The 14,182-nt window shown below is 42.7% G+C and overlaps 1 protein-coding gene across 11 annotated transcripts in view; it reads left to right on the forward strand.

Annotated features, from left to right (window-relative positions):
* Positions 1 to 14,182, forward strand: part of bcas3 (BCAS3 microtubule associated cell migration factor) — a 474,526-nt gene that overhangs the window by 385,278 nt on the left and 75,066 nt on the right. The window contains exon 23 of one of the 11 annotated variants that reach the window (XM_088299837.1): positions 13,994 to 14,087. The exons of the other annotated variants lie outside the window; for them this stretch is intronic. Coding sequence (XP_088155963.1) covers positions 13,994 to 14,061 — 68 coding nt within the window. The 3' untranslated portion in view covers positions 14,062 to 14,087. Of the gene's footprint in view, positions 1 to 13,993; positions 14,088 to 14,182 lie in introns of those variants that run through there. 11 annotated transcript variants of the gene reach the window in all.

The raw sequence follows: 14,182 nt of genomic DNA on the forward strand, positions 1-14,182 counted from the left end.
TTGTGAAATGTGCTATATAAATAAAGTTGTCTTGTATTGTATTGTTATAAATCACTGAATTAAGTTCATGCTATGTTAACCATAATAAGAGTCGATTCTAACATTCGAACAGAAAATCTGATCGGAAAATAGTTGCCCTCAACCTCCCATACAGGCATGCGCCAAAAAAACTGAATGGAAGTGCCAGAAACAAAGATTACGCTTCACCAGAGGGCTAGAACAGCAAGGAGTTGTTGTCAATCAATAAGGATCTAGATGTGTGTCTTAATCTCAAACAGCACAGATGTAGTCCATTACTAAAACTCACAGCACAAAACTATTACAACAAACAAATACATGTATGCAATGTTTAGCTACTTAAGGCAACGTCAAGCTTCACAGAACCTCTAATAGTGGATTTTAAAAGGAAAAAAAATCTTAAACTGGAAAAAAAAACATGAAATGAAATCATTAATAATTTACTGAATTTAAGTAAAAAAAAAAAATATATATATATATATATATATATATATATATTGCAATACAGATGATTAGTTTATAATTTGTAAAAGGACAAAACTAGTGCATTCAGTACCTCACTCTTTATACTCGAGCGCACAGTGTGAAAATGACTCAATGCCAGAATCGAAACTGTATTTATTTTATCACAACCGGTCCTGACAAAACTGCTTAATTTTGAGGAGGGAGTGTTACTCCGCGAAATTTAGGATCCACAGTGGAGCCAGAAGAGGTTAGCAGGGTTAAGAATCTTAGCGATCCAACTAAAGCCTTTTGGAGCGGGTCCGTATTAATCTCTCCAACACCCCCAACAAAATATTAGCTTCAGATTTAGGCCGATTTACCTCCCCTGATTATCTGCTTAACAGTTCTACTATTTTGTTTTTAGTCTGTATAGAGTTCATTGGAGCCATTATATTTATTTGACTATCTTTGTGTTTCCATTCATTTTGACATAATTGAGTGTATCTGAAATTTAGAAATATTGAGCTTTTTGAGAAAGGTTTCCACCCACTATGTCATCATTAACTCATGGAACCCTGTGGGGATGAACTCATTCACTGTTCATCCCAAGTAGAATGAATGTACTTCTTGGCTTCTATATCAGTCAATGGCAGTGAATGAGTTAATTAAAAAAAAAGAAAATGTTAAAGTTTTTAACTTCCATCTATTTTCTGTACTGCTTATCCTCACACACACACACACACACGCACACCCCCACTGAGGTATATATATATATATGTATATATGCACCCCGCGACCCCAGTGAGGAGAAGCGATACAGAAGATGGATGGATATTCATATATATATATATATATATATATATATATATATATATATATATATATATATATATATGTAGTAGTAGTTTCGTATGGCTACACCTCTATTTGTAGCTCCTCAATCCATTAACTATATTTTGCGCCATTTTATAGAGGTGTGGGTCCGGGAGCGAAACAAAGTTTCGGTTCGGACGCCGGGTTTTGGATCATTCTTGGTTTCCCCGTATGGGTACTCTGCCACCGCACGACGACAACGTGATGATCCGGCGCGGTGGTATATATATATATATATATATATATATATATATATATATATATATATATATATATATATATATGTGTGCGTATTTAGTGCTGTCAGGAGATTAAAATATTTAACTCGTAGTTAATCGCACATTTTATTAATTGGAAAAAAAATCCCTCCCATTTTTTTGTATATTATGTATATAATTCAATATTTTATTGAATTGTAATACCTTTAATATATGAAAATTGATTTTTTTGTTTTTATGTAAATTTTTTTTTTATTGAAAAAACAAAGCATTGGATATGACTCGCACAAACAAAGATAAAGATGTCCTTTGATAGTCTCACAATGGGGACATTTGCAGTGTACAGCAGCAAAGATATAAATCACACAGAGGTTTGTCCAGTCTCTTCTTGTCCCGGCCCGAGATGCCTCCTGCCCAGGAGACCACTCCATTGAAAATGACCGGTGAAACCACCGAGTCATAGAAGTTCCTGAGGAGTGACCCCCGAACGCCAAAGGACCTCAGTCTCCTGAGTAGGAAGAGTCTGCTCGGACCCTTCCTATAGAGAGCGTTTGTGTTGTCGCTCCAGTCCAGTTTATTTTTCAGATGAACACCCAGGTTCTGTTCCCTGGATATTCACTGGTGCAGGTGGAGAGTGCCGACGCTTGCAGAAATCCACCACCAGTTCTTTGGCTTTCCCTGTGTTGATTTGGAGGTGATTCTGCTGACACCAGTCCACAAAACCCTGCGTAACCCCTCTGTACTCCTGATTGTCTCCGTCAGTGATGAGGCCGACAATCGTTGAGTCATCAGAGAACTTCTGCAGGTGACAGGTTGTGGAATTGTATTTGTAGTCCGAGGTGTAGAGGGTGAACAGGAAGGGAGCCAGAACAGTTCCCTGCGGCGCTCCCGTGCTGCAGAGGAGCACGTCAGACACACAGTCCTGTGTTCTCACGTACTGTGGCCGGTTTGTGAGGTAGTCGTGGATCCATGAGATGAGGTGGTGGGCCACTCCCGCCTGCTCCAGCTTGTCTCCCAATAGGGTGGGCTGGATGGTGTTGAAAGCAATGGAGAAATCAAAGAACATGATCCTCACCGTGCTCCCCGCCTTCTCCAGGTGAGAGAGTGATCTGAGGAGCAGGTAGATGATGCCAGGCTGGTATACGAACTGGAGTGGGTCCATTGAGGAGCTGACCAGGGGGCGCAGATGGACGAGGACCAGTCTCTCTAGGGTCTTCATCAGATGAGACGTCAGCGCCACTGGTCTGAAGTTGTTGAGCTCCTTCGGATGGAGGGTCTTTGGAACCGGAACCAGGCAGGATGTTTTCCACAGCTGGGGGACTCTGCCCAGCTTCAGGCTCAGGTTGAACATGTGCTGGACGATTCCACACACCTGGTCTGTGCAGGATTTGAGGAGCTGGGAGCTAATCCCATCTGGACCCGCTGCCTTCCTCGCCTTCATCTTGCTCAGCTGGTTCTTCACCTGAGATGTTGCGAGGAACAAGGCTGAGCAGGAGGAAGTGGTGGTCGTCTGATGTGGCTGGGAACTGAAGCCTGTGGAGAGAGAGAGGGGAGAGAAGAGAGGAGAGTGTTGGAATTTAGCTTTAAATCAATGTTAGAATTTAATCTTAAACCAATGTAAACTCAAATTAGTAATCTGACTCCAATTTGCGACTTTACCCAACTCTCACTCATCCAACAATATGCGCGCTCGTTCTGCAATAGAAAGGTATCAGGAATCCGGCATTTTCACGCACGAGTGGATTTATTCCCAATACACAGATTTATTACATAATCGCCTGGGTCTCGGATCCCTCTCAATACAACTCTACACCTCTCCTCCCATCCACAGAACTCTTTCCGAGTCGCCCAGTAGTCACTATACAATATGTAAATGACACAAAGACAAAAGCATCCTGGCATGATTCTATTGGCTATGTGTATCCTGCAGTTAACTTAAGCTTGCTCTTATTGGACTTTCTTCTCCCGCCGAATCCCGTGGCGACTCCTCCTGGTTGTGCTTTGTTCATCTTGGTTTTCCCCTCCTTCTGGTGATCCTGCAACATTCCATCCTTGCACAACCCCCGCAACCCCCATTCTGTTGCTTATGCTCCCACACACACAGTTTCACCCCCACACACACTCTCAGCATTTTACAGTATCACATTTTCATACACTGGATGCAGCAACATCTAATGAACTATGTTAAGCTCAAACTCTTATATTCCTTTAATAGTCAAATGTATGAAATCCTTTAAGTGTAACCGAAGTTTGGACCATGCCAATGACAAGACCCTCAGGAGAGGAATGCAGGAAGATTGGATCAAGGCTGCAACACAGGAGGTGTGAACGAGACCCCTCTGAAACAATGGACTTCCATGCCGGGATCACAAGAGTGGCTCCTAGCAGTCTACCCTTTGTTCTGTTTAGATTGACTGCCATGATTACATTATCCTTTATGAGAGAGGGGGAGAGAAGAGAGGGTGAGAGAGGGTTCACAGCGGCAGGAGGGGTCGGTGGGGCTGCAGCAGGGGAGACTGAGCGGGGGCAGGCATTAGATGAAACCTATTGAAAAATAGGTTCAACTCATTTGCCCACTGAAGGTCCCTTCTGGGTCTTTGGTTGTCCATGGCCTGAGATGGTCTTCAGGCTCCTCCAGACATCCCTGGCATTATTCTTCAGTAGCTGTTCCTCCATCCTTTTTTTCCCCTCTCTGATCCGCCTTCTCGGCCACCATTGTACTCTCTTCAGCTTCTCCTTGTCGCCTGACACAAAAGCCCTCTTTTTCTCCTTCAGGAGAGCTTTAATGTCCGGTGTTATCCAGGGTTTATTGTTGGAGAAACATCTTACTGTCCTGGTGGGTATGGTGTTCTCCATGCAGAAATTTATATAGTCTGTAATAGTGTCAATTAGACCATTAATATCCTCCCTGTGGGCTTCGCTGAATACCTCCCACACAGTTGTGTTGAAACAGTCCTTTAAAGCCTCTTCGGCCTCTCCAGACCATCTCTGAACTGTGCGTGTCACAGCTGGCTGTCTGCCGTCCAGAGGTTTGTACACAGGCAGGAGAGCAACTAAGTTGTGATCAGCTTTGCCCAAGGGGGGATGGGACAATGATGTGTACGCCTCCTTGGTGTTGGCATAGAAAAGGTCCAATATTTTGTCTCTGGTGTGGCAGGTTACATATTGTGTAAATGAAGGCAGAGAGGAGGAAGGAGATACATGATTGAAGTCACCAGAGATAAGGAGCAAGGCATTTGGGTGCTGTGTTTGTAGCCTGTTCAGAGCTGAAGTCAGTACGTCACAGGCTGTCTCACTGTGAGCAGAGGGTGGCTCGTACACCGCCATCGCGATCACATGACTGAACTCTTGCGGTAAATAGTACGGACCGATGCTAACAGCTATCAGCTCAATGTCCCGGCTGCAAAGTTGATCCTTAACAGTCACACAAAACAGAATCTCAATAGCCTTTCTAAGGGATCAAACTGGAGTAATATAAGAAATAGAAAATGCCACCAAAGTGCAAATCAAATCAAAATAATGGGCTGTCATACCGAGGTAGTTATGGTTACTGAGAGAAATCCAGTAATCACCGGTGAGCGCAACTGCTGCCACCTTCTCCGCTACCCTGCAAGTCTTGAATGCGAGTTGCAATGGTCTATCACGAGGACACTTTGTAAGTGCACTTTTTGGACACAATGCGAAGTATTTCAGCCAAACCTTTGTCCTCCACGATGCTAACATGCTGTGGCCACCCACTTAGCTCTGACTTCGGCGGGTCTCTTTTTCGTTGATCCATCCACCGGTTTCTGTCGCAAATTATCCATCAATCAATCAATCAAATTTTATTTATAGAGCACTTTTTATACATAAGATTTATCTTAAAGTGCTGTACAATAAAAACATCCAAATTATAACAAAAAACTAATACCGATTCCACCCACCCAACATAAACACAAGACACATCCACATGCACGCCTGAACTTGCATATACACAGAACACTCGCATTCACGCAACCTAATAAACTGTCTTAATAGAAAGACATGGCAAGGCACAGAGAAACCATATGAGAAAATGAACCCAGGGTAGGTCATCCGCACTGAGAGGGATGACAGCCCACGGCCATAGGGACCTCCCAGACTGACCGGGTTAGACCCTTCACATCGTACAGAGGGTCGCCGGGCCTAAGGAGCCTCTGGGATGAAGCCCACTGTGAGAAGGCTAGCCACACCTCCCAGCACGGAGGCCCCCCTTGAGGAAACACTGGAGCTAAAATATCTAAAAGAAAATGGTAATGCTAAAAGACAAAGAAGCTAAAAATTAAAAGCCAATAATCTAAAACGACAGAGCTAAAATATATAAGAAAAATGATGATACTAAAAGGGGCGGCACGGTGGCCGACTGGTTAGCACGATGGCCTCACAGTGAGAGACAGCATCGGTTGTGGGTTCCAGCCCGGCTCCGGCCATCCTGTGTGGAGTTTGCATGTTCTCCCCGTGCCTGCGTGGGTTTCCTCCGGGTACTCCGGTTTCCTCCCACATTCCAAAAACATGCATGGCAGGTCGATTGAACACTCTAAATTGCCCCTAGGTATGAGTGTGAGTGCGGATGGTTGTTCGTCTCTGTGTGCCCTGCGATTGGCTGGTAACCAGTTAAGGGTGTCCCCCGCCTACTGCCCGAAGATAGCTGGGATAGGCTCCAGCACCCCCCGCGAACCTAGTGAGGAGAAGCGGTATTGAAAATGGATGGATGGATGATACTAAAAGACTATACAGTAATACCCCGGTTATCGCGGTTAATGGGGACCGAGACCACCCGCGAAAACTGAAAATTCGCGAAGTAGCGGCGCACCTTCAAAAAAAATTAAATAAAATACTTATATATACTTCGCACCTATATATATATATATATATATATATATATATATATAGGTGCGAAGTAGTGGCGCACCTTCAAAAATGCTTAAAAAAACAAAAAACAATATATATATATATATATATATATATATATGGGTAGAGAGAGAGAGAGTGAAATTCATGTTATAACAAAAAAAAAAAATATTATTAAAACTTATTTTTTTATTCCCCAGCCATTATTTTTCGTATTTATTCAATTACTTCTTTTTGTATTTATTTAATTACTTCGACTTTTACTTGCTGGTACGCCGTCCGGTGTGCCCTGTGAATGTTATGATCCTCCAGCAGAGCTGGAGGATCGAGTAGGACTCTCCAAACGCAGACACGGGAAAAAAGGTGGTGATACAAAGATATTTATTATAATCACAATATAGTCAGTGTAATCAGCGCGTCTCGCAGCAGCTGACGGCATGGCGCAAGACGATCGCTGGAGGAACGCCCACACAGCTGAAAAAACAAAAACACACGCGGCATGACAGGCACGGATCATGACAGTGAAATGAAAGGTGGCATTCTTCATTTATTTATTTATTCATTCATAACTGACAGCCTCACGCTACGCTACGGAAGAGGTGCTCCTATTCGGCTTAACTGTGACACACGCCCGCCCTCCTCCCCCGGAGCTTCCATTCGGTTAAACTTAGGGGCCGCTTGGAACCGCCCGTGCCCGGGGAACGTGCTCCTCTTCGGCTTACTGTGACGCGAGCATGCCCTCCTCCTCCGGAGCTTCCATTCGGTTAAACTTAGGGGCCGCTTGGCACCGCCCGTGCCCGGGGAAGGTGCTCCTCTACGGCTTAACTGCCACGCACGCCGGCCGGAGCTCTGGTACGGTCCGAACCGCGCGAAACGTCGCCACCAATCGTGTCCGGGGTAACGTGCTCTTCTTCGTCCACTCTCTTCTTCGTTCACTCTCCTCTTCGGCGCACGCCGGCCGTCTAACCGCTCCAGCGCCCCCTCGTGCCGCTCGGCGAAACTACAATGCCCCCAAATATTTTTTAGACCCGCGAAGCACTGAACCCACGAAAGGTGAACCGCGAAGTAGCGGGGTATTACTGTACAAGAAAAATGATGATACTAAAAGACAAAGAAGCTAAAAATTAAAAGACAATAATATCAAATGAGGCGGCTAAAATATATAAGAAAAATGATGATACTAAATGACAAAGACGCTAAAAATTAAAGACAATGATAGTAGATAAAATGACAGTCCTGAATAAAAAGACTAAGATAAATCATTTAAAAGCCAAACTAAAAATATCAACAGTCTCTGCGGACCCGATGTCCTCCGGCAGGCTATTCCATAGACAAGGACCAGAATGGCTGAATGCAGCCTCACCGTGTGTTCCAGTCCTCACCCTAGGAATAATTAAAAGGCCGGTGCCAGAGGACCTCAGGGTCCGCGAGGGTTGATACGAGAAAAGAAGGTCAGATAAATAAGATGGCCCAAGACCATTAAGACATATAAAAACTAATAGAAAAACCTTAAAATCAATCCTGAAACACACGGGGAGCCAATGCAGCAATTTTAAAACTGGTGTAATATGTGCCCACCCTCTGGTCCTCGTCAGCACCCATGCGGCTGAATTCTGAAGTAGCTGTAGACTGGAAATACTCTTTTTGGGAAGACCAGAGAGCAGGGCATTACAATAATCTAGGCGGCAGGAAATAAAAGCATGCATCAGCACCTCCGTGTTAGCCTGAGAGAGAAACGGGCGGACTCTGGCTATATTCTTAAGGTGATAAAATCCAATCTCTGTAACATTTTTAATATGAGAAATAAAACTGAGATCAGAGTAAAAAATGACGCCCAGGTTCTTCACACATTGTGAGGGTTTAAAATCTTGTAGTTTTGGTAAAAGTTTTTCTCTCTGACCTTCAGGGCCGATAACTAAAACCTCTGTTTTGTCCTGATTGAGCTGGAGGAAATTCTCTGCCATCCATGACTTAATATCTAAAATGCAATTTAAAAGGGTATTGATAGCCCTCATTTTTCTCATTAAGAGAAGTTAAAAAAATATTCAAAAGAAAAGTTGGTGTCAAAGCTCATTTTGAATTAGTTATTCATGAGGATAGCCATTTTTATTGATTGTGTACTGAACATGATGACCTGTTTTACTTGGATAATTAGGCTTTCCGTTTTTTTTTAGGCTGATAACTCAATGCTTAGCACTTGATATATTTCTGCAGGAGACATTTTACAGTTTTTTTCTGGAAGTGACACCCTTAAATTCCTGGAGCCACATTTTCTTGAATGTGAAATAAACGCCTTATATCTGTTTGACTGGCAAAGTTGTTTAATGTGAACATTGCTAAATATTTAGTATATAAGTGTGCTCTGTTGAAAATGACTGAATATTGAAACTAAAAATGTAAACATAGGCTAGACATTAAGGGAAGTTGGACTTTGGTTCAGACCTTTTAATTGAAAGACATTTTAGTCGTGGACCTCTGTGACTTTTAACTGAATACCTCTGATGTAGAAGATGGTCACTGTTAAAACCACTATGTGTGGGAGGGAAGCGTCTGCGAGTGATGGTTTGAATTGAGAAAATGTCCGATGTGGGTGGTCATGATAGTGGGGGCCTGTTGGGAGTGCTATTGAAGGGAACTGAGATTGGCCTGTAGGTGGGTGTAGTGAAATTGTTATTACAATGGTTTGTGGTAGAGCTTGGAGTGGGAACACAGGCTGAGTGATTTGTCCATAGGAGTCAGCTGGGAGCGTGATTGACGACTGCATAATGAATGTTACCTGCTAAAATCGAGCTACTGAGGAAGCTCGGGTGAAAACCGTCTGGTTGGTAAAAGGAACGACAGTTCTAAAATAGGTTAAAATTGTCAATAAAAGCAAAACCAAAATGTCCGCAAGTGCGTATGAGCCATGTGTTCAGGCTTAAAAGACGACTGAAGCGCTCGCTGCCGTGGGATAGCGACGGTAACGTGCCGCTTATCCAGACCGACAGACCGCAAGTTTTTAGTAAGTCGAAGAGGACATTAAAATCTCGCTTAGTTTGCTCCGATTGTCGGCGCACTGTTTCATTCGTCCCCACGTGGACAACGAGCCGGGATACGGATGGTGGAAGAGAGAGAAGAACATCGGGCAGGATGTTAGCTATGTCCGTAACTTTGGCTCCGGGATAACAGCGGGTGATAGTACCAATGTAGCGTGTGTGTTTAATGATCCTGTCACCAACAATGATGGTGGTTGGTGAGTGCAGAGGAAGTGAAGAATGAGTGCCAGGGGAACCGTGAACTCTGTGGAGAGAATCCCAACCTCATTGTCCTAAATCGTGCCCCAGGCCGGGTGGCAACTGAGGACGGGACTGGTGGGTGGCGGCGATGTTGTGGCCCACTCGTGTGCTGGGACATTACGTCCCTGAGCAGGCCCACTCGAGAGTGGCCGACTGGGCCACTCTGGCCGAATTCAGCGTGAGCGGCAGGGAATTCGAAGGAGCACCTGGGACCCCAGCCCTGGGGTCAGATGCAACGGCCGACGTCTCCAACCGCAGGGGCGCAGCAGTGGCAGCGGGAGAATCCTCTGCCAGGGCGGAAAAACAATCCTTCATGACCAGTCGAGGACGGGGAGATGGTTCTCTGCTCCTCTGGCTGTGGGACGCCACCCCGACCCAGGTGGTACCATGGAGTGATGTTGAGCAGGATGGGCCCGGGCAGGTAGCTGGATCCCATCTCACCGTGTCCGTCAGTGGAGCCTCAGTCATACTCACAGCTGTCATGATTCCGCTGGAATGCCCATCCATAATGACGGCGGAGAGTTATGGGAAACGGGTCGTGAAAGACGAGATGAGGGACTCTTTTCGACGGAATTCTTCCGTCAGACGATGGACTTCCTCTCTCAGGTCAGAGATTGTTTTATTTGTCTCTTCCTGAACCATTATGAACCGGGTCCGGTGACCGGGGCTAGCACGGCGGGCTAGCAGCGGCTAGTCTCAGGCAGGAGTATGTTAGCTGTTTGACAGTTGCTTCACAGTTGGCCTGTTCACCGGTGGGAGCGTTCCGTACGTTAAAAATTTAAAACAGTCACTGTATACTAAAAAATAATAAAAAGGATGCCTGGTGCTTGGCCATCAAATGGTGTTTTAAACTGGACGTGCTGCGATGGTAGTTCAGTGATAAAAGCAAAGTCATTTGTGTATTGCAATGACACCATTAGGTAACTTTCACAAAAAAAAACTTGCCGTTCAGAATTGAATTGGCGTCATTTTAAACACTCCCATGATGCTTTTCGTTCTATAAACCGGCGAAAACTCCACACAGTAAGCCTATGCAGGCGTGTCCTAAATTCCACGTGCTTGATGTTTTTTTCCGGTCTCGCAAGCGTCAGCGCTACGTCACAGGACTACATTGTTTATTAGGCCAAGAGGAGTCTTAATCGCTCGTTAGAAAATTTGACGCCGTTAAAACGGGGTTGGATTAATCCCATTACTAACGCCTTTTTCTGACACCACTAATGTGTGTATATATATATATATATATATATCAGAATCAGAAATCCCTTTATTGTCATTGTACTCAAGTGTATATATATGTGTATATTTATATATATATATGCAAGGTTACGTTTGAAATTTAATGTGAATGCTTACACAAAACCGTTTTTCACATAATGGCCCCACTTCTCATATGGGCTGATATTTGTGCCACTAGAAACTGAATCTGAATATTACCGATTTGAATGTGAATTGCTTAACTTGAATATTTGAATTAAAAACGGAATAATTGAATTGAAAACTGAATGATTGAATTGAAACCTTAATTATTGAATTCCATAAATTGTATAGTTATGTTTAATTTTAATCTCAATTTTTCCATCAGATTTGTTTTTGTTAGGAACTGTATCCCAATAAACTTGAAGATAAATTTCAGACTTTAAAATGCATTTTAATTCCTCCAAAAAAGTGCACCTCACTAAAAATTCAATACCGCAAATGCTCACATTCAGTTCGCCGAGTAAAAATTCAAACGTCAGTGACAGACATACGGGAACCTTAAGTGCCCCAAGGATGAGCAATGGATTCCCAGTACTTAGATCTGGATCTCCTCTTCGGCCAAACAGCACCTTCGGTTTGAAGGCCGTAAACTCATGTCATTAGTATTGCCAGCCGCCATTACACGGAATATAATATAATATATATACAGTAATACCCCGCTACTTCGCAGTTCACCTTTCGCGGCTTCAGGGCTTCGCGGGTCTAAAAAATATTCGGGGGCATTGTAGTTTCGCCGAGCGGCACGAGGGGGCGCTGGAGCGGTTAGACGGCCGGCGTGCGCCGAAGAGGAGAGTGGACGAAGAAGAGAGTGGACGAAGAAGAGCAAGTTCCCCCGGACACGATTGGTGGCGACGTTTCGCGCGGTTCGGACCGTACCAGAGTTCCGGCCGGCGTGCGTGGCAGTTAAACCGTAGAGGAGCACCTTCCCCGGGCACGGGCGGTTCCAAGCGGCCCCTAAGTTTAACCGAATGGAAGCTCCGGAGGAGGAGCGCATGCTCGCGTCACAGTAAGCCGAAGAGGAGCACCTTCCACGGGCACGGGCGGTTCCAAGCGGCCCCTAAGTTTAACCGAATGGAAGCTCCGGAGGAGGAGCGCATGCTCGCGTCACAGTAAGCCGAAGAGGAGCACCTTCCCCGGGCACGGGCGGTTCCAAGCGGCCCCTAAGTTTAACCGAATGGAAGCTCCGGAGGAGGAGGGCGGGCGTGTGTCACAGTTAAGCCTAATAGGAGCACCTCTTCCACCCGGGCACGAGCGGAGTGTGAGGCTGTCAGTTATGAATGAATAAATAAATAAATGAAGAATGCCACCTTTCATTTCACTGTCATGATCCGTGCCTGTCATGCCGCGTGTGTTTTTGTTTTTTCAGCTGTGTGGGCGTTCCTCCAGCGATCGTCTCGTGCCATGCCGTCAGCTGCTGCGAGACGCGCTGATTACACTGACTATATTGTGATTATAATAAATATCTTTGTATCACCACCTTTTTTCCCGTGTCTGCGTTTGGAGAGTCCTGCTCGATCCTCCAGCTCTGCTGGACGGCGTACCAGCAGGTAAAAGTCGAGGTAAATAAATAAATACAAAAAGAAGTAATTGAATAAAAAATAAAAAATAAAAAAACAAGTTTTAATAATAATTTTTTTTTTTTTTTGTTATAACATGAATTTCAATCTCTCTCTCTCTACCCATATATATATATATATATATATTTATTTTTTTTTAAGCATTTTTGAAGGTGTGCCACTACTTCGCACCTATATATATATATATATATATATATATAGGTGCGAAGTATATATAAGTATTTTATTTTTATTTTTTTGAAGGTGCGCCGCTACTTCGCGGATTTACAGTTTTCGCGGGTGGTCTCGGTCCCCATTAACCGCGATAACCGGGGTATTACTGTATATATATATATTATATATATATTATTTATATATTATATTATATATATATATATATTTATATATATATTATATATATATATATATATATTTATATATATATTATATATTTATATATATAATATATATATTATATAATATATATATATTATATATATAAATATATATTATATATATATTATATATATAATATATATTATATATATCTAATATATATATTATATATATATTATATATATATTATATATATATATATTATATATATATTATATATATATATTATTTATATATATTATAATATATTATATATATATATATATAAATATATATATATAAAATATAAGATACGCCAGAGAAATATGCAGTAAACAAATGAGCAACCATCCTTGCAAGTGTCCGACGCTTGGCACCCCCCAGACATCTCTTTCGGTCCAGCAAAAGCACAATCAAAGTAACTCGTCTGAGGATGGCGGCTGGCAATACTAATGGCGTAGTTTACAGTCTTCATAACGAAGGGGCTGATTACCTGCAGAGATCTATGTACCTGGAATCCATTGCTCAACCTTAAGGCACCCCTATGGGCTGATATTTGTGCCACTAGAAACTGAATCTGAATATCGATTTGAATGTGAATTACTTTACTTGAATATTTGAATTGAAAACTGAATTATTGAATTGAAATCAGAAATATTGAATTACATAAATTGTAGATGGAAAATGTCAGATTAAAATTAAACATAACTACAATTTATGTCATTAAACATAACTATACAATTTATGTCATTCGGAAATTGAGTTTTCAATTCAAATATTAAGTTTTCAATTCAAATATTAAGTTTTCAATTCAAATATTCAAGTTAAGCAATTCACATTCAAATCGATGATATTCAGATTCAGTTTCTAGTGGCACTAATATCAGCCCATATTCTCAGCAGTGATGGTGAGCTTTATCATTTTTATTGATTAATATGGAGTATAAAATGTGTTTTTGTATATTTATTTAGAGATTTAGGGAGTATGAAAGGGTTAATTCCTATTTCCATAGAAATTCATTGCCAGGAACGAAATTCATTCATAAATTGAGGACTTCCTGTATATAATTGTTTGTGCGGGTGTGTGTGTGTGTGTGTGTGTGTGTCAGTGTTTTTGTGTGTCCCAGCAGATCCAAGCTCATTGGTTTTCTCAATGGGTGCTGCATCCTGTGCATAGCAACACGGTGTGGGGGTGTGCGTGCGTGTGTGTAATCAGTTGCTGAGTGTGAGTACTGTGCACTCTTTCAACAACTTTTGGGTAAGATGCAGAATTTAAAAAAATGCTATATGATCTAGAT

This window comes from Idiotropiscis lumnitzeri, chromosome 7, assembly GCF_059441095.1.
Source record: "Idiotropiscis lumnitzeri isolate Australia: NSW breed Sydney's pygmy pipehorse chromosome 7, RoL_Ilum_1.0, whole genome shotgun sequence".
Taxonomy (NCBI): domain Eukaryota; kingdom Metazoa; phylum Chordata; class Actinopteri; order Syngnathiformes; family Syngnathidae; genus Idiotropiscis; species Idiotropiscis lumnitzeri.